Source organism: Mus musculus, chromosome 2, assembly GCF_000001635.26.
Source record: "Mus musculus strain C57BL/6J chromosome 2, GRCm38.p6 C57BL/6J".
In the NCBI taxonomy this organism is placed as follows: domain Eukaryota; kingdom Metazoa; phylum Chordata; class Mammalia; order Rodentia; family Muridae; genus Mus; species Mus musculus.
Window position 1 is genome coordinate 143,746,985 of NC_000068.7, and position 26,117 is coordinate 143,773,101.

General features: G+C 40.7%; 1 protein-coding gene and 1 long non-coding RNA gene across 2 annotated transcripts in view; one reads left to right on the forward strand and one right to left on the reverse strand.

Moving 5' to 3' along the window:
- The window catches only part of Pcsk2 (proprotein convertase subtilisin/kexin type 2), a 270,152-nt gene that overhangs the window by 200,852 nt on the left and 43,183 nt on the right, over positions 1 to 26,117 (forward strand). The window contains exon 6 of the mRNA NM_008792.4: positions 2,141 to 2,217. Coding sequence (NP_032818.1) covers positions 2,141 to 2,217 — 77 coding nt within the window. The remainder of the gene's footprint in view (positions 1 to 2,140; positions 2,218 to 26,117) is intronic.
- Positions 599 to 26,117, reverse strand: part of Pcsk2os2 (proprotein convertase subtilisin/kexin type 2, opposite strand 2) — a 41,604-nt gene continuing 16,085 nt past the window's right edge. Inside the window, exon 3 of the long non-coding RNA NR_040625.1 lies at positions 599 to 2,437. This is a non-coding gene — a long non-coding RNA (proprotein convertase subtilisin/kexin type 2, opposite strand 2). The remainder of the gene's footprint in view (positions 2,438 to 26,117) is intronic.

Sequence of the window (26,117 nt, forward strand, 5' to 3'; positions counted from 1 at the left end):
TGATTTTGGCTACAAGTGGGGCACAGAGCCTGAGGACTTAATCATCACTGTGGCCAGTGCTGACCTCCGATGAAGACCTGGAGTTGGATGACATGTTAGTCACTTTTCTCATTACTGGAATAGAAGCAGCATAAGGATTTACAGTCTGGAGGAAAAGTCCATTGTGGTGATGAAGGTATGCTGGTTACTGTGGCTCGTTGTGACGGTGGATTCGTGAGACATCTACACACTACACTACACTACAACCACACTACAACCACAGTCAGGAAGCAGAAAGACATGAAGGGTGCTAATCAGTTTACTTTCTCCTTTGCTCTTTTTTATCCGGATAGTCCAGAACTCTTAGCCAAATCTGGGGTAGATCACCCATCCACAGCTAAATCTCTTTGGAAATGCCCTAATAAAGACAGCTACATACATGTTTCCTTGGCAACTCTAAATCCATTCAAGTTGACAATGGAGATTAACCATCAGATAATGACCTAGATTCTGGGGGAGGGGGAGGGATAGACACTTAAAAGACTCAAAGGGGCAAGTTTGAGGATACTTTAAACAATTTGAGTATCCCTCATATGAAATGCATGAGACCACAGTATTTGGGATTGATAATTTTTTACTTAAGAATAGTTACATATATACAAGATATTTGGGGGATGGGACCCAAGTCTACGCAAGAAAATCACTTAGGTTTTATACATACCTTGAAAGTTTATCATAAGATATTTTGATATAATATTCTTCATATATCTATACTTTAAGCACAAGGTAAGATGTGGAATTGACTGCTACTTTTGACATCTTCCCAGGTTGCAAATAGTTTCCTATGTTGGAATTACACATCTCACAGTTGGAGCCTGTACTACAGTTCTGATCACTGCAAACAGTGATGGCTAGCAGCTCTTCATCACCCAACAAGTCAAACAAAAATAACTGGAATTAGTCAATATCCTGCCCAAAGAATAACAACACCAAAACATTAGCTTTTCAAGTTAGAGTGTGTCACATACCAAAGTATTTTTTACCTCATAAAGGAGCACATAAAAGCTCTTAAAATGTCTCAGGACTGTGGAATCAAGGAAACACTGAAGATGGAAGGAAGATCGCTTTCTTAACCAAGTGTGAGTCAAGAAGCCTTCTGGAGTTTTCCTTACAAAACTCAACAAAGAAGAAACAATAGAGAAAATAATTTCCACAGACCAGCCTTCCTGGGAAGGCAGAGAAGGCAATGGGGAAGGCCTGTATTATTCACTCAGTAACAGTAGGCATCTTTCAGCATAGGCCTAGAGCAAAAATAAACTAAATAGAAACCTAAGGACGGTATAAAATCACTTAGCGATGACTGGACAGAGTCTGGATTAGTTGATGTGGCAAGCGTCTCACAGTGGAAAAGGGGAGTTACAGGAAGACAGAATTTCACACCCCTAACTCTCATAGGGTGCAAGAGCACATGACTACAAAAATGTACAATTACATGTTTCGTTGTTCAACAGTTGATGGACGTTTGTTCCCCCAACTAGGCTCTAAGAGACGTAAGGGCAGGGATGACAACACTGAGTCATCTTTATCCATGTCTCTGACATACATTGAACTATTCATGGTCGTTATAAAGACAATAAATGAGGTTAACTGTGCTCACTGTGGGGGACGAGAAAAAAAGTTAACACATTGGGAGGAAAGACAAGACTTAAATGAGCCAGTTCTGAAGTAGCCTTATAAAAGGGAGCCTTCAGCAGAAAGCAGGACTTAAACACTAAACGCTGCCTCACTCATGATGCGAGAAATGAAGCATTCTGGCCACCAGTGAACAAAAGTAGCAAAGACGCTTAGCCTAAGCCCTAGGTGGAGCTTCCTAACACACAAAAGGTTACCCCAACTTAAAATGAAGCTAGTCCTGGAGAACACAGGGCTCTCATTTGCCACGCCTTTTAAGGCTTGAAATAGGGGGACACCAGCTCTGTCACAATTTTGCAAATGCCTATCCTTGTAATATGCAATTATTATACATAAAAACATATGCAAAATGCAATAACGCAGAGCACTGGCACCCCCTCCAGGGAGGAGATAAGATGATGTGTTCAGAGCATCAGCTCACCTTGTGTGTTTGCAGCTTTACTGACCTGAGATACCTTGTGTCTTTCAGAACGCTGATGCAAGTTATGACTTCAGCAGCAATGACCCCTACCCATACCCTCGATACACAGATGACTGGTTCAACAGGTAAACTGAGTCTTGAGAACATCTTGCTCTTAGCCTCTGGAGTTTATTTTGGTGGGTGTCACCAGCAAAGTCACATACCAACACTGTGCACTGTGATGTGTGGTCTTCTTCACAGTGGCTTCGTTTCTAAATTCTTGGATTTCCAGTATTGCAATGCCCCTCAAGAATTATCCTTTGATTATCTTGTTCTCTTGAAATAGAAATTGTTTTCCAATCCAACCTATTACAGATAAGGGGGAAAAAAACAGAAACAAGAAAGCTTTTATCACGTTACCATACAGTGATTTAGGAGTCCACTTGTTCTACTAAAGCTATTCCAGAGAAACTTTTTTGTTGTTTTGAGACAGGGTCTCACTGTGTAACTTTGGCTATCATGGAGCTCACTATGTAGACCAGGCTAGCCTCAAATTCATTCTACCATTCTTCTGCCTCCCTAGTGCTAAGATTAAAGGCATGCACCACCACACCCAGCTCATTTCCAGTAATTCCCAGTGGGTCTGTGTTGACATATCTTTAAAACTACTTCTGCTATAACATCATAGCAGCCTTGGTAGTCCTCTCAACAGACATGTGATTGACAGAGACTTGAACTACAGACTACATCTTTTTCCATCCTGTTTTGCTACTAAACATATAAATGTGACTTCTTTTTTTTTCTTTAGGTAAATATCTTGCTTACATGCTTAGCTGCACATGAATAGTATTCAGAATCTTATGTTTTTTATTACTCCAAGAAAAAAAATACTTTGTTTCAAACCTGGTGCATAGGGAAAGTTTGCTCAGTGGGAACTAAATCATAGTGAAAGGTGAGGAACTGCAGAGTAGGGTGACCAACAGTGGCAGTGGTCTCTATGTATTTCAAAAGCTAGAGAAGAGGGTTTAAGGAATTCCCATCAAAATGAAATGGTTAAGTGTTTGTGAAGACAGTAAAGTTAAACCTAATCAAAATGTGATATAATGAAATATCACATGGTAATAGTACGGTGTACATTTTGTGTATAGGTTAAAAAAACTAATTTAAATTTTAAAGTAAATTAAGTCATAAATAAAACAGCTGCTTCCATTATTATCCCTGCCCTTGGGTGAAGATCATAAAAGCATGTGAATTTCAGTTCTCAGCACAGAAGCATATCATGCACAGATTTCTTTCTCCATTGCCTTTGCTTCTAACCTGTAGACAAGGCAGAAGTTATCTCCTTCAGTTATTGATAGGGATAGGTTAAGAAAGACTGAATAGCTTCTCTGGTCAAACAAACCAGGTTCAGTCAATAATAGACCATGTTTTATAATACTTTAAAAATCTAAATAATTATTGCTTCTTTTTTTGGTGTTGGTTTTGGCTTTGGTTTTGGTTTTGGGTTTGGTTTGAAGTTGGGTCACAATTTGTAAGCCAGGTTGACCTTAAACTTACTATGTAACCCAGCTGGCCTTGAACTTTCAGCAATCCTCTTGCCTCAGTCTCCTGAGTGCTGGGATTCCAGATGTGCACCACCATCCTCAGCTCAAATGCGTACCATTTTTATAAGTATCATTTTTTTATATAATTTTACTCAAGACGTGTGATATCCAGAAGTGGGCAGGACAGGTTCTAAGTGAAGCAGGCAGCTTAATCTAGCTTTCTAACAAACCAGGGAACATGCGTGTGGAGACCCAACAACTTCAGAAAATGCAGAGTGTGAAGAACAGACGTAAACTGAAATATACTAGTCTTAATGGACAGTTACTCGTGTGCATGCAGTAGCATAATTCACTCTCTACTGAGCTCTTGCAGCCAGAATTTGACCATGCAGTGCTTGGAAAAGCATCTTTGTCAGTGAAAATACAGCTAGTAAGATCTGAGAGCTCTGGCCATGAAGTCTTTCTTATTGCCACAACTTAGAACCCTGCACCCTAGTATCTTACCAGATAACTTATATTTAGACACAAGGATATGAAGTTACCTAACAAATGCCCCTAAGCAAGAAGTTCAGAAATACCTAGCAGTGATTCTGGAAGGCTGTGTTGAGCTGGATCTGGCCTCAGCATTGACTGATTTCTGGCCCTCTCATGAGTGTAATAAAGAGCGCATATTCCCGACTATGCGCTGTCTCTCTGTAGCTAATAGCTATTACGTATTAGTAAACTGTCCCCAAGCAGATAGAGAAGTTTTTCCTGAATGTAAACATAGTCCCCTCCAAGCCAAATCTTCTTTATTTTTCTTTTTTTAATTTACTCTTCTCCCATATATTATATCCCAACTGCAATCCCCCCTGACTCCCCTCCTCCTAGTCTCTCCCCTCTACCTTCTCTTTCCTCTCCCCTCAGAAAAGAGCAAACCTCCCAGAGATAACAACCAAACACAACATAACAAGCTACAATAAGAACAGGCACATAGTCTCACATCAAAGCTGAATGGGGCAACTCAGTAGGGGAAAAAGGATCCTAAAGGCAGGCAGGCATCCTTTGGGAGTCTAAGACTCCCACTACCACTACCCCACTACCACTGAGGAATCCCACAAGAACATCAAGCTATACAACCATAATATATATGCAGAGCCCCTAGGTCAGACCCATAAAGTCTCCCTGATCTCTGTGAGCCCACTTGAGTCAGTTGATTCTGTAGGCTGTGTTATTTTGGTATCGCTGACCCCTCTGTTCAACCCTTCCTCTCCTTACTCTGCAGGACTAGTATTTGCTCTGCCTAGTATTTGGCTGTGAACTCTGCATCTGCTCCCATCAGTTGCTAGATGAAATTTCTCTGGTCCCTCTGATGATGACTGTGCTAGGCTCCAGCCCCAGCACATCCTGCAGGCAGGACAAACTGTAGGTCACAGGTTTTGTGGCTGGGTTGGTGTCCCAATCCCTCCACTTGAGGCCTTGCCTGGTTACAGACAACAGCTGGTTCAGGCTCAATGTCCCCTGTTCCTAGAAGTCTTTGCTAGTGTCCCTCTTGTAGATTTCATGGAGTTTAGATTGCACTGGGTTTCTACCTTGCCCCCGAAATGCATCACCAATTCTACTCGGTATCCTCTCCCTCCATCTCCCCGTCCCTCCTGTTCCCATCTGAATCCACCCCCAGTCCAGCTGGGAAATCTATTTCCCCTTTAAGCCTTCCTTGTTAACTTAGCTTCTCTGGGACTGTGGGTTATAGTGAGATCATTTTTTACTTTACAAGCTAAGTCTTCTCGTGTGATACATATAGAAATCTTCCTCAAAAAAAGAATCCTCTTAGAAAATGCCTTATCTCTTAAATATTTTCATTTGCAAGCTTGTTCTTGAAAGTTCCATTTTAAACAGGCTAACAGCCTCTAATTAGATCTAATTAGTGTTTAGTGTAATAAAAATCCATCACTGTCAGGAGTAAGAATTCCCAAGTGACAAGTTTACCAGAGACACAGTCCTAGTGAATCAGGCAAGCAGACTGCTTGTGTCCTAGGAAACCGACGACTCGGGACAGAATGTTCATCCACTCTGAGTAATAAATACCTCTCCCCCAATTATCAACTCATTCTCGGATACTTTCATCTACTACATCTCGTATTGCAATGATCTGGTGATGCCAGGCTAAACACATGGAATCACAAACAAGAGAGATTGTAACTAATGGTACGAGGTAGTATGACAAGCATACCACACTAGGAGAACCTTGGCCCAGAAAGCTGGCACTGGCCTGGCATGAAATAGTCTTTCTTCCACGTGTAGGATAGGTTCCTAGGAGTTTCCTGCAGAATGAGAGGGCACTGTGCCTAGTACCATCTTCAGTACGGCTTACTATAACTTAAGGCAGGAAGTGGAGGATGGGTTGAGTGTTGAGGGAATGAAACCGGTCATGGGTTAACCATCAATAAAGCTGAGAGCAGAAAACGGGAAAGCTTGCTCTGTATTTGTACACCATGTCTATTCTAGTCTGCATCCGATATTTGTCATTCTCTCAAACAGCCAAGGGAAAAAATTTAAAAGCAGAAAGTTTTCTTTGGGGTCTTGGGGCTCGGGGCTTTCAGTCCATGATCATCTTGGCTCTATCCCTGGGCACTGGGAAAGGCAGACTATCATGGTGATGGAAGTATGGTGGAGCGAAAGCAGCTCACCTTATGACTGACAGGAAGCAGAGAGACAAGACAAAGCCAGGGCAAATCTAGCCCCTCAGTGTCAATTCTACTCCTCCAGGTAGAACCCCCCCCCACCTCTTATTTCCTTCACCTCCCCAAAAAAGATTCCAGCTGGCTACCAAGCCTTCCACACATAAGCCTATTGAGGACATTTCCTGACCTAACCCATTACATTAAAATGAGAAATAAGCTTGAAATTCAGGGGACGTAGAAATAGGCAGTGAATGGACGTGGAAGTTAAGTTCAATATTCACCAAAGCACTAGTTCTGCTAGGCAAGCTTCTTAGGAACTCGCCAGATTGTGTGAGGAGGAAGCACACACCTTAATCATCATAACACTGGCTGGGCCCAAGGCTAACATTACACAACATGCTAATAAACATTGAGACAATCTTACTATTTCTAAGGCACCATCATTTTAATACCTTGTGTGCATTAATCTAATTATCCCTACACTCTTAATTATCCGCATGATCCCTAAGCATATAGCCTATGCCATTTGTACAAGGTCACACAGTGAATGAGTGGTGAGGGCAAATAGGTAGAGTTGGAAAAACAAAGAAGATGAAAGAAAGCGAGAGGTACAAAATGCATTTGAGAAGTGCCCTGGACATATGGTTCAGACATCAGAGATAGTGCAGGGAACAGCATCCTAAAAAGAGTTTATGGAGGACAAGATACTGGGTTGCTAAGGGAAAGAAGAGGACAGACTGTGGCTGGGTGAGAAACTGACTGAGGGTCACAGACAAGGATCCCTATCCCATCTCCCCCAAAGAATGTTGTCACCCAGAGACACAGGAAGGAGCCTTAGGTTAGCACCTACCCTTGGCCAGCACAAGATCTGTCGTTGTTCTGCCAGAGCCTCCTGCCAGCTGCACCACCACAGGGACATGGCACTGCCTCCTCGGGTGACTTTTCTGGACATGCGTATCAAATGTGGTGCCGCACACCCATCCAGACTTTATGGTCTCTTAAGCAATGCTCATCTCAGCATGCACTAAGTCTGCAGTAAAATTGCCGTCTGCTGACCCAGAAGAAGCTGCTGCTATTGAGTCTAGCCATGCTGCCTGCTGTAGAGGCTAGTTAGAGCCCGGGGGCAATTGCTGCACAGGCTTCAACAGTGGCAGTGGTGTTGGCCATCTATCCTAAGATTCCATTACTGGGGAAAGAAGAAAATACAACAAAGCACCCTCAAGCAAGTGACTGAAATGTATTCCTTGAACGGGGAACCAAATTCAAGAGCTGCATGCTGCCCCACCCCCACCCCACCCCTGGGTTTTCCTGAGCATTCTAAAGCATCTTACCAACTCTGTTTTTCTTCAAGTATGCATTTCCGATAGAATATATTTAAGACTCCAAGCCAAGGACTGTTCGTGAAAACAAGCTTCATACCTACACAAGCACTGCTTTCAATATGCCCTGTCCTGTGCTTGACCACACTTTGTAGTATAGTCATAGTTATTGAGTGGTTGTGGACCTCTCAATAACTATATGCAATATTAGAGCTCCAGAGATACTTCTGAAACACAGTTGAAAATTTCGCAAAGTATAATTTTCTCCTAGCTTGCAATCAGAGAATGACATTTTGGCCCAACAAAATGATAATCCAAATTACAGGAAAGGAAGGAAATATTACATATTTAACAGGCACCAATAATGTGCGCAGCAGATATAATTGATTTGCTGGGAGGCCTCGGGATCTTACAGTGGTTCTTTTCCTGGCTGGCATTCAGTCAACACTGATTAGCTGATTGCTGGAAGGGTAGCCTACCTTTTCGGGCACATTGTTGAGTGGCCTTGACAGCTGTCTGTTTTTAGAGCTGCCTGCTACTCACAAGGTTTGCAGCACACGTTTGGTCAGTACTCTCTCACCTCACTCAGCTTTAAGAGACTATCCGGTCATATGCCATGGATCTGAACTCCATTACTGTGCTGTTGTCCATAAAAACCCCTCTTGCATAGCATGTCTTTGACAGGTACTTGCCACTGAAATGTCATCCCTGCAATTGGTGATATTTATGTGGCAGAGAGGATGCTGTGAATTCTATCTATTAAGCCCTAAAGAGGAAGAAATTTTGGACTAGACACACTGCCTGGCCATAAAAAGTTTGCTATAAATTCAGGAAGAAAGAAGATATTTATTATTCCCAAGCAGCCAAAGTCAAGGGAGGGGAAAGGCAGATGTAGGCTAAGAACCACTCTTATCTATGGGAGCTAATTTGATTGATAATATAGTTAAACCTTCAAATATGAAAGATTTTCAGTGGGTTATGGTTTTTCCTTATTAAATGCCATATTTCATGTTAAAGAACCCTATGCAACAGGTCATGTAAGGGAAATGTTCCTCTCTGGCTTGCTCCTGCCACATCGGTGCAAACTCATACTTTACCCTGGCAATACGTAACGGCTTAGGAAGGGATAAACATCTTCCTCTTATGTCTTTATGAACTCATTTAAAGTCACCTCCTAGATAATAACATTCAAAGCATTTTCAAAGACATTGATCAAACTTCTGTGTTCATGTGAGCACTGAGATGACTGCCTAGGTGAAAAATTATCTTGGAGTTTGTTCTATATACAAGCCAAAGCTTGGCAACACCCAGCAGAGTATCATGTTCTTAGTCATTTATACTCCTTGAGCAAATATCAGTCTCTAGTCTTCTACCTAGACTTCATAAATATCTATCATGTATGTTGCTCCTTCAGCTAAGGAAATAGACACAAGACAAACTCAACGGTTTGGGAGAAAATTATAAAGATTGTAAAATACCTGTACACTTGCATAATCATATCTGCTTTTAAAGCTAATTTTGTGCATGTTCACACATGGATTTTATGGTCTTCAAGTGGCAATAACCCTTTTCTCAAGAGAGAAGAAATGTACCCAACTATGACAGACAAATATGATATTCTACAAAATGTTTAGTGAGGCATTGGTGGTGCCTATATCAGTTTCCCTGGCATAGAATGAATTAATGTTCTTGCCTTGAAGGTTTGCCTTGGGCAATGGAGATACATAGCAGAGCCTGTAGGCACTCCCTCTGCGGAGGCGCATGTCATTGCGAATTTCAATAAAGGGATTTCTCCATGTGTGAAGGCAAAAACCCCTCCACAAAGTAGGAGAACACCTAACGAAGCTGCAAGTGGACAGCCCCGCTACTTATGCACCCAGACACCCGCTCTCTCATATGAATGTCTAAGGGGAAAAGGAGATCACACACAACACAAGCTTAAGCTTTCCATATTTGTGTTACTGATGAAAAGATGAGCTCAACACAAAGTTGCCTCATGCATGAGAAATGTGACTAACTGCAAAAATGAAGGCTTAGAAAAACAAAGAGGTCCCCTCACCTGCACAAAATAAAACAGACCCCAGGCTTCACCAAAGCAGCTCTGCAGGCTCCTACTCATCACCAGCTCATCTAGTGTATGCATTCTCACCTATGCTCATAAGCCTGAGCCTACACAGCAAACATGACTCATGTCAAGCTAGTTGGACTTTCTCTACATTTAAGCTATTATATGCCCAACGCTGAGATTTCCATCTCCAAGGGCAAGGGTGAAAGCCTGCAGATGGCTGCCATGAAACTCTGGCTGTGCAAAGAGCCAGAACAAAGGGAGAATGAAGGACAACAAAGCTGCATAGAAATGCCCCAAGCTGCCTTGGGACTAAATCTGACTTCTCCCCATTTTCTGTGAATCCAGAACCTCGAACCCCATCACAGAGCCCGGATATGATACTCGCAACCAGAAATCAACAAAAGCAAATCATAAAACCAATAACCCGGCTATAGGTCCAACGGCGGGGGAGAGATAAAAAAGCAAAAATCAAAATTCTGCAACCCAAAATCCCAAAGCCTGGGGAGGGAATACAGCCAACAAAATTCAAAACCAAGATATAAGTATATCATGTATAATTAATTTTGTGGATCAGTCTTGAAAAATTATGCAGTTTGTTCAGAGTGGTAAATATATAGGTATAACATTTAATATAAAAAGAAAAATAAATGATGGTAGAAGTATTGCCTCAACTCAAAAGAAAAGCCCCACTAGCAAGATTTTGCTGAAAGGACCCAGATATAGCTGTCTCTTGTGAGACAATGCCGGGGCCTAGCAAACACAGACGTGGATGCTCACAGTCAGCTATTGAGTGGATCACAGGGCCCCCAATGGAGGAGCTAGAGAAAGTACCCAAGGAGCTAAAGGGATCTGCAACCCTATAGGTGGAACAACAATATGAACTAACCAGTACCCCCCCCCCAGAGCTCATGTCTCTAGCTGCATATGTATCAGAAGATGGCCTAGTCAGCCATCAGTGGAAAGAGGGGTCCATTGGTCGTGCAAACTTTATCTGCCTCAGTGCAGGGTAATGCCAGGGCCAAGAAGTGGGAGTGGGTGGGTGGGGAGTGGGTGGGGGACTTTTGGGATAGCACTGGAAATGTAAATGAAATAAATACCTAATAAAAAACAAAATAAAAAATATTAAGAATAAATATATAGGACACACACAAAAAAAAGAAAAGCCCATAAACATGAGAATAAAGAACAATTATATTTGAAATATGCAGCCTTTAAAATACAATCTCACTAAATGAGATATTGCCTAGTGTGGCTTAAGGTAGAGAGGTGCTTATTGAATTGAAGATAACAGAGGTTTATCAAAAATGTACAGCAAATATTATTCTTAATGGTGAAACTTTGATAATATTCTCTTCAGTTGGGACAAGATAAAAATTTCATCAACCATCCCTTTTATTCAACACTGTCATATCTCATAGATGATCAATTAATTGTAAATCTCAGAAAAATGTAAGAAAATCATAAAACCTAGCAAAGGCACTCTTTGTAGAGTGACAAACTAAGTTCATGGATAAGAGGATGGGACAATCAAAAAATGTCAGGTTAATCTACTAATTCAATGCAATTACAATCAATGGATGTTTCAATGGAATTTTACAATAAAACCAGATAGACAATCCTAAAGCTGACATAAAAAAAGGCTAAGAAGCAGCAGCGGTCGCCATCTTGGTTCCAGGACTCAGCAGAACTTAGGAAATTAGTCTGAACAGGTGAGAGGGTGCGCCAGAAAACCGGACAGCTTCTGGGACGGGCGGAAGCACAGAGCCGCTGAGGCAGCACCCTTGGCGGGCCTCAGACAGCCGGCCACCGTCCGGACCAGAGGACAGATGTCCGCCTGGCTTGGGAGGCGGCCTCAGCCTCAGCAGCAGCGGTCACCATCTGGGTTCCTGGACTCCGCGGGACCTAGGAAATTAGTCTGAACAGGTTAGAGGGTGCGCCAGAGAACCGGACAGCTTCTGGGACAGGCAGAAGCACAGAGCCGCTGAGGCAGTACCCTTTGCAGGCTGCAGACAGCCGGCCACCGTCCGGACCAGAGGACAGGTGTCCGCCTGGCTTGGGAGGCGGCCTCAGCCTCAGGAGCAGCGGTCGCCATCTTGGTTCCAGGACTCCCTGGAACTTAGGAATTTAGTCTGCACAGGTGAGAGTCTGCACCACAGAAGCTGACAGCTTCTGGGAACTGCCAAAGCAACACAGCTTCTGAGAGAGGCCCTGTTTTGGGCCTTCTTCTTCGACCAGGAGGAGGTCCAAAAACAAGATATCTGCGCACCTTCCCTGTAAGAGAGCTTGCCAGCAGAGAGTGCTCTGAGCACTGAAACTCAGAGGAGAGAATCTGTCTCCCAGGTCTGCTGAGAGACGGTAACAGAATCACCAGAAGAACAATCTCTAAACAGAGTCAACTATAACTACTAACTCCAGAGATTACCAGATGGCGAAAGGTAAACGTAGGAATCCTACTAACAGGAACCAAGACCACTCACCATCATCAGAACCCAGCACTCCCACTTCGCCCAGTCCAGGGCACCCCAACACACCCGAAAACCTAGACCTAGATTTAAAAGCATATCTCATGATGATGGTAGAGGACATCAAGAAGGACTTTAATAAATCACTTAAAGAAATACAGGAGAACACTGCTAAAGAGTTACAAGTCCTTAAAGAAAAACAGGAAAACACAATCAAACAGGTAGAAGTCCTTACAGAAAAAGAGGAAAAAACATACAAACAGGTGATGGAAATGAACAAAACCATACTAGACCTAAAAAGGGAAGTAGACACAATAAAGAAAACTCAAAGTGAGGCAACACTGGAGATAGAAACCCTAGGAAAGAAATCTGGAACCATAGATTTGAGCATCAGCAACAGAATACAAGAGATGGAAGAGAGAATCTCAGGTGCAGAAGATTCCATAGAGAACATCGGCACAACAATCAAAGAAAATGGAAAATGCAAAAAGATCCTAACTCAAAATATCCAGGAAATCCAGGACACAATGAGAAGACCAAACCTACGGATAATAGGAGTGGATGAGAATGAAGATTTTCAACTCAAAGGACCAGCAAACATCTTCAACAAAATTATTGAAGAAAACTTCCCAAATATAAAGAAAGAGATACCTATGAACATACAAGAAGCCTACAGAACTCCAAATAGACTGGACCAGAAAAGAAATTCCTGCCGACACATAATAATCAGAACAACAAATGCACTAAATAAAGATAGAATACTAAAAGCAGTAAGGGAAAAAGGTCAAGTAACATACAAAGGCAAGCCTATCAGAATTACACCAGATTTTTCACCAGAGACTATGAAAGCCAGAAGAGCCTGGACAGATGTTATACAGACACTAAGAGAACACAAATTCCAGCCCAGGCTACTATACCCAGCCAAACTCTCAATTACCATAGATGGAGAAACCAAAGTATTCCACGACAAAACCAAATTCACATATTATCTCTCCACGAATCCAGCCCTTCAAAGGTTAATAACAGAAAAAAACCAATACAAGAACGGGAACAATGCCCTAGAAAAAACAAGAAGGTAATCCCTCAACAAACCTAAAAGAAGACAGCCACAAGAAAAGAATGCCAACTTTAACAACAAAAATAACAGGAAGCAACAATTACTTTTCCTTAATATCTCTTAACATCAATGGTCTCAACTCCCCAATAAAAAGACATAGACTAACAAACTGGCTACACAAACAAGACCCAACATTTTGCTGTTTACAGGAGACACATCTCAGAGAAAAAGATAGACACTACCTCAGAATAAAAGGCTGGAAAACAATTTTCCAAGCAAATGGTATGAAGAAACAAGCTGGAGTAGCCATCCTAATATCTGATAAGATTGACTTCCAACCCAAAGTCATCAAAAAAGACAAGGAGGGGCACTTCGTTCTCATCAAAGGTAAAATCCTCCAAGAGGAACTCTCAATTCTGAATATCTATGCTCCAAACACAAGGGCAGCCACATTCATTAAAGAAACTTTAGTAAAGCTCAAAGCACACATTGCACCTCACACAATAATAGTGGGAGACTTCAACACACCACTTTCACCAATGGACAGATCATGGAAACAGAAACTAAACAGGGACACACTGAAACTAACAGAAGTGATGAAACAAATGGATCTGACAGATATCTACAGAACATTTTATCCTAAAACAAAAGGATATACCTTCTTCTCAGCACCTCATGGTACCATCTCCAAAATTGACCACATAATAGGTCACAAAACAGGCCTCAACAGATTCAAAAATATTGAAATTGTTCCATGTATCCTATCAGATCACCATGCACTAAGGCTGATCTTCAATAACAAAAAAAATAACAGAAAGCCAACACTCACGTGGAAACTGAACAACACTCTTCTCAATGATACCTTGGTCAAGGAAGGAATAAAGAAAGAAATTAAAGACTTTTTAGAGTTTAATGAAAATGAAGCCACAACGTACCCAAACCTTTGAGACACAATGAAAGCATTTCTAAGAGGGAAACTCATAGCTCTGAGTGCCTCCAAGAAGAAACGGGAGAGAGCACATACTAGCAGCTTGACAACACATCTAAAAGCTCTAGAAAAAAAGGAAGCAAATTCACCCAAGAGGAGTAGACGGCAGGAAATAATCAAACTCAGGGGTGAAATCAACCAAGTGGAAACAAGAAGAACTATTCAAAGAATTAACCAAACGAGGAGTTGGTTCTTTGAGAAAATCAACAAGATAGATAAACCCTTAGCTAGACTCACTAGAGGGCACAGAGACAAAATCCTAATTAACAAAATCAGAACTGAAAAGGGAGACATAACAACAGATCCTGAAGAAATCCAAAACACCATCAGATCCTTCTACAAAAGGCTATACTCAACAAAACTGGAAAACCTGGACGAAATGGACAAATTTCTGGACAGATACCAGGTACCAAAGTTGAATCAGGATCAAGTTGACCTTCTAAACAGTCCCATATCCCCTAAAGAAATAGAAGCAGTTATAAATAGTCTCCCAGCCAAAAAAAGCCCAGGACCAGACGGGTTTAGTGCAGAGTTCTATCAGACCTTCAAAGAAGATCTAATTCCAGTTCTGCACAAACTTTTTCACAAGATAGAAGTAGAAGGTACTCTACCCAACTCATTTTATGAAGCCACTATTACTCTGATACCTAAACCACAGAAAGATCCAACAAAGATAGAGAACTTCAGACCAATTTCTCTTATGAATATCGATGCAAAAATCCTCAATAAAATTCTCGCTAACCGAATCCAAGAACACATTAAAGCAATCATCCATCCTGACCAAGTAGGTTTTATTCCAGGGATGCAGGGATGGTTTAATATATGAAAATCCATCAATGTAATCCACTATATAAACAAACTCAAAGACAAAAACCACATGATCATCTCGTTAGATGCAGAAAAAGCATTTGACAAGATCCAACACCCATTCATGATAAAAGTTCTGGAAAGATCAGGAATTCAAGGCCCATACCTAAACATGATAAAAGCAATCTACAGCAAACCAGTAGCCAACATCAAAGTAAATGGAGAGAAGCTGGAAGCAATCCCACTAAAATCAGGGACTAGACAAGGCTGCCCACTTTCTCCCTACCTTTTCAACATAGTACTTGAGGTATTATCCAGAGCAATTCGACAACAAAAGGAGATCAAGGGGATACAAATTGGAAAGGAGGAAGTCAAAATATCACTTTTTGCAGATGATATGATAGTATATATAAGTGACCCTAAAAATTCCACCAGAGAACTCCTAAACCTGATAAACAGCTTCGGTGAAGTAGCTGGATATAAAATTAACTCGAACAAGTCAATGGCCTTTCTCTACACAAAGAATAAACAGGCTGAGAAAGAAATTAGGGAAACAACACCCTTCTCAATAGTCACAAATAATATAAAATATCTTGGCGTGACTCTAACTAAGGAAGTGAAAGATCTGTATGATAAAAACTTTAAGTCTCTGAAGAAAGAAATTAAAGAAGATCTCAGAAGATGGAAAGATCTCCCATGCTCATGGATTGGCAGGATCAACATTGTAAAAATGGCTATCTTACCAAAAGCAATCTACAGATTCAATGCAATCCCCATCAAAATTCCAACTCAATTCTTCAACGAATTAGAAGGAGCAATTTGCAAATTCATCTCGAATAACAAAAAACCTAGGATAGCAAAAACTCTTCTCAAGGATAAAAGAACCTCTGGTGGAATCACCATGCCTGACCTAAAGCTTTACTACAGAGCAATTGTGGTAAAAACTGCATGGTACTGGTATAGAGACAGACAAGTAGACCAATGGAATAGAATTGAAGACCCAGAAATGAACCCACACACCTATGGTCACTTGATCTTCGACAAGGGAGCTAAAACCATCCAGTGGAAGAAAGACAGCATTTTCAACAATTGGTGCTGGCACAACTGGTTGTTATCATGTAGAAGAATGCGAATCGATCCATACTTATCTCCTTGTACTAAGGTCAAATCTAAATGGATCAAAGAACTTCACTTAAAACCAGAGACACTGAAATTTATAGAGGAGAAAGTGGGGAAAAGCCTTGAAGATATGGGCACAGGGGAAAAATTCCTGAACAGAACAGCAATGGCTTGTGCTGTAAGATCGAGAATTGACAAATGGGACCTAATGAAACTCCAAAGTTTCTGCAAGGCAAAAGACACCGTCAATAAGACAAAGAGACCACCAACAGATTGGGAAAGGATCTTTACCTATCCTAAATCAGATAGGGGACTAATATCCAACATATATAAAGAACTCAAGAAGGTGGACTTCAGAAAATCAAATAACCCCATTAAAAAATGGGGCTCAGAACTGAACAAAGAATTCTCACCTGAGGAATACCGAATGGCAGAGAAGCACCTGAAAAAATGTTCAACATCCTTAATCATCAGGGAAATGCAAATCAAAACCACCCTGAGATTCCACCTCACACCAGTCAGAATGGCTAAGATCAAAAATTCAGGTGACAGCAGATGCTGGCGTGGATGTGGAGAAAGAGGAACACTCCTCCATTGTTGGTGGGAGTGCAGGCTTGTACAACCACTCTGGAAATCAGTCTGGCGGTTCCTCAGAAAACTGGACATAGTACTACCGGAGGATCCAGCAATACCTCTCCTGGGCATATATCCAGAAGATGCCCCAACTGATAAGAAGGACACATGCTCCACTATGTTCATAGCAGCCTTATTTATAATAGCCAGAAGCTGGAAAGAACCTAGACGCCCCTCAACAGAGGAATGGATACAGAAAATGTGGTACATCTACACAATGGAGTACTACTCAGCTATTAAAAAGAATGAATTTATGAAATTCCTAGCCAAATGGATGGACCTGGAGGACATCATCCTGAGTGAGGTAACACATTCACAAAGAAACTCACACAATATGTACTCACTGATAAGTGGATATTAGCCCCAAACCTAGGATACCCAAGATATAAGATATAATTTGCTAAACACATGAAACTCAAGAAGAATGAAGACTGAAGTGTGGACACTATTCCCCTCCTTAGATTTGGGAACAAAACACCCATGGAAGGAATTACAGAGACAAAGTTTGGAGCTGAGATGAAAGGATGGACCACGTAGAGACTGCCATATCCAGGGATCCACCCCATAATCAGCATCTAAACGCTGACATCATTGCATACACCAGCAAGATTTTATTGAAAGGACCCAGATGTAGCTGTCTCTTGTGAGACTATGCCGGGGCCTAGCAAACACAGAAGTGGATGCTCACAGTCAGCTAATGGATGGATCATAGGGCTCCCAATGGAGGAGCTAGAGAAAGTAGCCAAGGAGCTAAAGGGATCTGCAACCCTATAGGTGGAACAACATTATGAACTAACCAGTACCCCGGAGCTCTTGACTCTAGCTGCATATATATCAAAAGATGGCCTAGTCGGCCATCACTGGAAAGAGAGGCCCATTGGACTTGCAAACTTTATATGCCCCAGTACAGGGGAACACCAGGGCCAAAAAGGGGGAGTGGGTGGGCAGGGGAGTGGGGGTGGGTGGATATGGGGGACTTTTGGTATAGCATTGGAAATGTAAATGAGCTAAATACCTAATAAAAAATGGAAAAAAAATAGGTCAGAATTTAAAAAAAAAAAAGGCTAAGAATAGGAGAACATGAAGGAGAGAAGATAAAAATGGTAAAGAAATGAGATAAAGAGAATGAAGGACCAGATTAACAACAAAAGTAAAGCAAGATGGGGAAAGCGAAAGAAAGAAAGGAAGAAAGAAAGAAAGAAAGAAAGAAAGAAAGAAAGAAAGAAAGAAAGAAAGAAAGAAAGAACAGAGGGAGGGAGGCAAGGAAGGAAGGAAGGAAGGGAGGGAGGGAGGGAGGGAGGGAGGGAGGGAGGGAGGGAGGGAGGGAGGGAGGGAGGGAGGGAGGGGAAGGGAAGGGGGAACGGAGGGAGGAAGGGAGGGAGGGTGGGAGGGAGAGAGGGAGGAAATATCAAGGGGCTGGAGAGATGGCTCAGTGGTTAAGACCATATGAGCTCTTGCAGAGGAACTGGGTTTAGTTCCCAGCACCCAGTTGGTGGCTCATAACCATCTGTGGCTCCAGTTCCATGAGATTTGACACCATCTTCTGACCTCCATAGGTTTCTGCACATACATAATATATGCATGCACATTCAAGCACATACATACACATATAAGATAATAATTTTTAAAAAAATAAAAACAGAATAAAGAGCACAGAGACACCACAAGAAACTTCTGACATGAGAGGAACTGCAATAAAAATGAAAGAAGGTACCATGGTATTCAGTAAGTGGTGGGAGCCACTGAAGTGAGGAAAACTAGACATACACCCTCCACCCTGAGCACAAATAGCATCTTAAATTGTCTGAGCCTTTGAGAAACAGGTGTGGGAAATATCTCTATGATCCTGACATCAGGCTGTGTTCTTAAACAAGACTCTAAACCAGTGGTTCTCAGCCTTCACAATGCTGTAACCCTTCAATAGAGTTTTTTATGTTGTGGTGACCCCAACCATAAAAGTGTTCCATTGCTACTTCACAACTGCAAGGTTTCTATTGTAATGAATCATAATGTAAATACTTGATATGCAGGATACCTGATATGTGACTCCCTACCCCCAAAGAGATCATGGCCTACAGGTGGAGAACCACTGCTTTAAACCATAAAGAAAAAGATTGATAAATCTAATATAATAAATTTAACTTTTTTTCAAAATGTATGGTAGTAAATAACATCAAGCCACAAACTAAAAGGCATATGCAATGAATTTTATAGAGAAGGAGTGAGACTCAATATTAAATTTTTAAAAGTTTAACGGAAGACAAATATCTCAACAGAAAAAGAGGTATCAAGGCTATGAACAGCCAATTAACAGAAGATGAGCCCTGAGATAATTAAGCATATGAAAATACCTTGCTCATAACAATGAAAACAAAACAAAAGGAATCAATAAGATGCCATTTCACACTAATGCCATAGGCACGGTGCTGAGGTTTGACAACATCAAGTGTCATTGAGGGTATTGAATATAAGAAACACGCCCACCGTGCAAAAGACAGCTTATAACTATATCCCGTCCATGTTCATTCCTATGTGAGTAGCTCAGAAAAACTCTCCCACATGAGCATAATAAAACAATATATAAGAGTTTTTCTTTGCAAATTATGTATGATATTCATGAAAATCATTAATAAAAGTACTATAAAAGTTAAATCCATTTTCCTCCCAGCCCTGCTCCCTAAATGATGACTGAGACTATTTATTAATAAATACCCAGGTCAAATCTTCAGCTTGTTCTTACTCTTCAGCTTGACTTACTCTTAACTTATTATCCCTTTAGTCTACCCTGAGTTCAGCTACATGGCTGGTTTCCTCTTCTTGTCTTCTTATCCCTCTATTTAGAGTTCTTAGGGTGAGTGTCCTCTTTATTCTACCCCGAGTTCAGCTATCTGCTGGTTCTCCATCTCCTCCGCATTCCCAGGTGAATCTCCTGGCCTCTGGCTATTTCCCACAGTTCTCGATCCCTGATGGATGTCCAACCTCCTATTTTTCTGCCTCAGCTCATTAGCCATAGGCTTTTTTATTGACAGATGTTGCTTATAAGAGATTGTCTCTACAGAATACCTCTCATGGGTAAATAATTTACAAGGTATTATAAACAGACTATTGCCAAACATCGAAAGTAGTCCAGTCATGAATCTCCGAGGAGGTAAAGAAGAAAGGACATTGGAAAAGACTCCCATCATATGGACTACAGTCTGGACTACAGAGTGAGTTCCAGACCATCCTGTGGATGTGCAGAGACTTCAAACCTCTGAAGTCTGCAGAATATTTAGCTTTTATAGGCTTGTGTGGTGACCACCTAAGAAACGTTATATTATTTATCAGAGCTATTGTAATGCTTAACATAGTTCATAAATTAAAATATGTACATGTTCTGTGGCCCAGCCAAGTTGATAAATAAAACGAAGCAGCCCACTTTCTTCTGCACGCTTCTCAGAGTTGGGGAATAGATGGCAATGGGGGCAGGGGTAAAGTCAAAAGAAGCTCAGAAGCAGCAACTTGAACTGCACTGTGGCTGTGCCTCTTAACTGAGAAGTGACTCAATGGCGCTAAGCCTCTCTATCCAAAGTGGAGAGAATGGTAGATCCTTTGAGGGCTAGATACGATAACTTATATAGCATTTTGAGCATGGTCCCAAGCCTATAGTCTGCACCAATGAGGGGAAAAGAGTCACTACGGGCATCCAGACTATTATACTATTACACTATGTGTTGTATATGCCCTCAGTATATTCACAAATAGATTCTTTGGGGCATGATGAATTTGTATCTATAATTGCTGCATTTGGGAGGCCTAGACAGGAGCTTTCATGTGAATCAAGCCAGTCTGGACTAACAGAATGAGTTCCAGACCATTCTGTGGTATACAGCAAGGCTTTGCCCTTCCCCCAACCCCTCCCTGAAAAAAAAAGAAAAGAAAAGAAAAAGTAAGAAGAAAGAAGGAGGAGAATGAGGGGAGGAGGAAGAAGAGAATGTGGAGAAGGAAACAGATAAGGGAAGAAGATGAAAGGAGAAGCATGCTTTGGGCTGGAAAGATGAGAGAGGTGGCAAAGGCACTCTCGGGTACACATCAGCGGAGTGGAGGGAGCAGAGAGCGCCTGCTCTGGCTCTCAGAACACTCACGATGTTAGGGGACAGAGCCTCGTGTCACTTGGACACTTAAGGAGCTGATGAAGACTGTTCCAGGAAGCCCACGTCAGTCACAGCAGCACAGGTCCTCACAGTGAACCCTGACTTGCCCCACTATACTGTCACCTGTATTTTCTTTCAGTTATATACTACCATAGCAATGCCACATAACAAGTCACTCAGAATTCGGCAGCTTAAAGCAATAAGCATCATGCACTTGTTAATTAGCTCATTACTCATTCATTCTGCAATATACACAGACTTAAAAATACCACATTGAACATAGTGGATACATGCAATTTTATGTGTCATTTCAAAATTGATTCATTAACTTAATTTCTAAGAAATGTGAAACGTATTACTAGCATTATCCCATTAGTAACAAGGAAAGTGTAAATTAAACAATAAGATCGCTAACATCCACACTCACAGTAAGCAGTAAATTGGCCAACTGAAAATAGACTTAGAAAGATTTTCCTGAAGTATAGGGGAGTGAAGACATCTGTTTCATGATCACACTGTGTCAAAAATAAAATAAAATAGACAAGTTTGTGGCTTTCCACATCAGAATTTACTGACTAACAAATTCACATGCTCATTAATTGATTTGGCAGCCATTTCCACATTTCCCTGATTTCCTTTGATAACTGTTCATTTGCACACACAGATTCTTTTATTCTACCCTTAATTACTAATATTAACTCTCAGGGTACATACTACATACACATCACACTGTAGATAGATAGACACACACTGTAGAAAGACAGATGGGTAGATAGATGACAGGTAAGTAGATAGATAGATAGATAGATAGATAGATAGATAGATAGATAGATGATTGGTAGATGGTAGATAGATAGATAGATAGATAGATAGATAGATAGATAGATAGATAGATATAGTTAATAGAAATAGATAATAGCTGATAGAAATAAATGATGATGATGAAGGTAGATATAGATAACATAAATGATAGATGTAGATGACAGATAAATGATAGATAGATACATAGATAGATAGATGATAGCTATAGAGAGAAGACAGACAGACAGACAGACAGATCCAGAATTCAAGAGTAAAAGAGTAAAAGTAGACTTAAAGGAGCTTAGAGAGGTCTATAATAGTCAATAACTTCACGGGCAGGATTTTTCTGCTATGGTTTTGTTCTTATGGTCCCAAACCACTTTTATAGGGCAACCCCTTTCTGTTTTTAGGGATAATTTATCAGGCTGCCTCATGAGTAGTGTCAGACAGAGGTGTGATTACATGTCCTCCAAGGTGCCAAGTCACCCTGCCTCCACATTTGCACTCAAAATGGTGTCACAAATGCTTGTAATATGAAGGCACCCAGGGCAAAGCAGGGCCCTCAGACACTCTTTTGTCCAATATCAAGTCACTTAGAGCAAAGAAGCTAGATCTCAAATTTTTGCCTGACTGAGTAAAGGATTATGGGAACCTCTGTTTGTTGTTTCCCATTGTCAGTGCTTCCATAGGTAGCAATACAATTGCTTTCTCATGTGGCCTCGGGAGATCCCAGGGCATACACTCCTCAAAGAATTCAAGGGACCAAAACATCTGTACAAACCAGCTCACAGGCATATATCCCAGAGTCTTTAACAAGCCCTGTGAGGCGGAAATGGTCTTTTCCCTTAAGGAGGAGTCCTGGCATTGGTCTCACAGCTGTCCTGTCATTGACATGAGTGACACCTGGTCATCTTTTCATGCATGGTGCAATGATTTCTACTCTTTCAAGGACTCAGCCTTGACACCTACCAAACTTAATCAGACTCCAAAAAAGTTCCGTGTGTGTGTGTGTGTGTGTGTGTGTGTGTTGTGGAAACTGAGAAAGCTGAAGTCAGAGGAATAAGGAGATTAGTCACTGGAAGTTAGGGAGGATGAGGAAGAGGAGGCACAGAAGCCGGTTGGATGAATAGTACTAAAATATACTATATAGGAAAAGTCCTAGTGGTCCACAGCATAGAAGGGAAACTACAGTCCACAATAATTTGTTATATATTTTATAAAGAACTGAAAGAGAAGACTTCGAAGTTTCCCAAGACAAAGAAATGAGCATCCAAGGAGATAGAAGTAGTCATCCTCTGATTTGATTATTACACATTGTGTATCATCATATTCTTGTGTTAAATTACTACACCACAGCCCATAAATATGTGTGGTATTATATATTAATTCAAATAAATATGTAAAGTATTAGAAACATGATTTATGTACATGTATATGAAGTATATGTGTGAGATGTATGGTATGTATCTGATATAATTTTATGTTTGAATATATAATACTTGGGAAATTTTACATATATACTACATGTAATATCATAAGTTTGGTATGGAGAGATGGCTCAGAAGTTAAGAGTACTAGCTGCTCTTCCAAAGATGTAAGTTCAGTTTCAGCACCCACATGGCAGCTTATAACCATCTGTAACTCTAGTTCCAGGGGATCCAATGCCCTCTTCTGGCCTCTGTGTATATAGTGCATAGACACGTGCATAGCCAAACCCCTCATACACATAAAGTAAAACAAAGAAATCTTAAAAAAGAAATACTATAAGTATATAGCTATATTTATATTGAAATATGTGCATTTGAAGTATATGTGAACTAATGTATATATGGTTCAGGATGCAACATGCATATACATGAGCTTCCATGGGTTTGGGGGCAGGTATTTTATTTGGCTTTGGTAGCTGTGAAAGTGGAATCCATGATAAACTTCCCTGAGTTAAACCATATCAACGTGCCATCTTACAAGTCTCAACTGTGCTTTACAAAAAGCCCATGATGTGTAGATAAAATCTTTGCTCAGCACTTGAAGTTTTCATAGCTCTCTATCTTTCAACAAAAGGATCACTGCTGCAGAGCCTGCAGGCCTCATGTGTTCACAATGCAGACTCCATTCTGTTGTAAAGAGAATCTTAAGCACAGGCAGGGGCAGGGTTTACATTCACTCACTTAAAGAAAGAAACTATGTGTATATATAATATATATCAAATATGTAATTAATATATATATACCTAAATATGCTCACAGATACTATATATACATATAATAAAATAAATATTTACAATTTATATCATAAATGAAGTATTTTAATAAATACATTATTTGAAATTTCACAAATCTAAAAGTATATGTGGGGATCTATCTTTGAATATGTTTTGATTAATTTTTTGACAATTCCACACATATGTATGACATATTCTGATTACTCTCTCCCCACACCTCCTCTTATCTCCCTCTGATCTTTATCAACAATTCCCCCTTTACCAAATTCATGGCTTTTGATTTTGTTTGGTGACCCTGGGCTGTCTGTTTGACTGTTGGATTGGAACTACTCAATGATGCTTAGTAGGATCACCAGTGGATGCATCGATAAAAGCAATGGTACCTTCCCTTCTGGAATCTATCCATTACAAATAGTCCAGCAGAGAAGAGTAGAGCCCCTCTTCAATCTGTGTCAAGCTATTGATAAGCCCAGTGCAGGCACCCTAGTTACTCTATGAGTTTATAATTTCAAGGACTGTGTCTTTTCCTGAAGATGGCATTTTATAGCCCTTGTCCCCATCTTATACCTCTTATCTTATTTTTAGCCCTCTTCTGCCATCTTCCCTGCGCTTTAGAGGGGATGGTGTAAATGTCGTGTTTGGGGACCCCCATCACCTTGCCCAATCATGAGTCTCCACATTAAATACAATTCACTGAAAAGGAGTTTCTCTGAAAAGAGTAGAAGTTGTCTATGACTAGAAGCAAATGTTTAGAAAGCAGTTTGATACTATGTCAGTCTAGCTAAACAATAGCATTCATTTCTGCGTTCCATCCTCAGGACCTATGGTCTCCTCCAGCATGGGTTTTGAGCCAGGTTGTAGTACCAGTATAAACTCTTTCCTGGCAAGAGGGCCTCAAATCCAATCAGAGAGAAGTTGGTTACATCCATGACAGTAATGCCATTATTGCACAAGTGAGCACATTGTGCATGGTGGGTTGGTCTAATAGATCACTAGAATCACAGGAAGGTAAGACCATTGATGCCTTTCTCCTCCAGTATCCTACATAGGACCTTTCAGGGCTGTGAATGCCAGCATGGCAAAAGCATCTAGCTCAGTTCCAGCTTTATTTCTTTATATCGAGTTGCCACAGTGCACAGAATCTTCAACAATGAGGTCTTATCATCTAACTCTGAGCAACTAAGAGAAATATCAAGAGCCTGTACTGTGAGGGAGTGACCTTTGAACTCTCCAGCTTGAAACCTCAAAGCCCAGCCACAGTGAGATAAAACCTCCAATAAGTCCAAACCTCCTAATCCTTCCCAAACAGTTCAATCATCCTGGAACTAAGTATTCATGAGCCATTCTCATTCAAAATACCACAAGTAGACGGTTTCCCTGCTACTATTTTCCCATGACCTATCTAGCCACAGGTTTTCAGCCTCATTGACAATGTCAACTACGGCTTCATCTCATGAAGCAGGACTTAAATCCATTCAAAAAATGGTTGGTTACCCCCCCAAAAAAATTCATGCCATTATTGCAACAGCAGGCATATCTTGCCAGGCAAGTCATTATTATAGTGTTCAGGATTCACAACTGGGTGAGTCTGATGATTTCTTTCTCCTCTGGTGGCATGTGTAGCACCTTCCTAAACTATAAAGCTAAACAGTATGAATAAAGCTTTCAGATGAGTATTATCTAGATTTCCTTACGTTCTATTACTCCAGTATATAGACAATAGTGTTTTTAAAGGGTGAAAGTGGAAAAATAGAACAGGAAGGATTAAAAGGGATGGGGAAAGAGATGGCAGGGTAGAGAATATAGGGAGTGACACTAACACTAAAGGCCTTTGGAAAAATTCACATGGAAACATACAACTTGAGAAACGTTCTAATATATATATATATATATATATATATATATATATATATATGTATATATATATATGCACAAAAAATTTAAATGGAGTTTACTTTATAGTAGAGGTACAATACTTCAAATAGATACCATATGATACCAAATAAACCCCAGTACCAGGAATGGGCTACCTCATTTTGAGTTGTTGGCCAATGGGATCACATGCCTCCCCCCCCCCCAAAAAAAATTATAGGCTATTACCAATCCTACTGATTACCATCCAGAACTTCACAGTAAGATCTTATTTCTTCAGATTTCCAAAGTTTTCAATATATTCAATATTCTCACCTTCTAGGTTAGGTTAGCTCAGAATTTGTTTTGATGTTATCGTT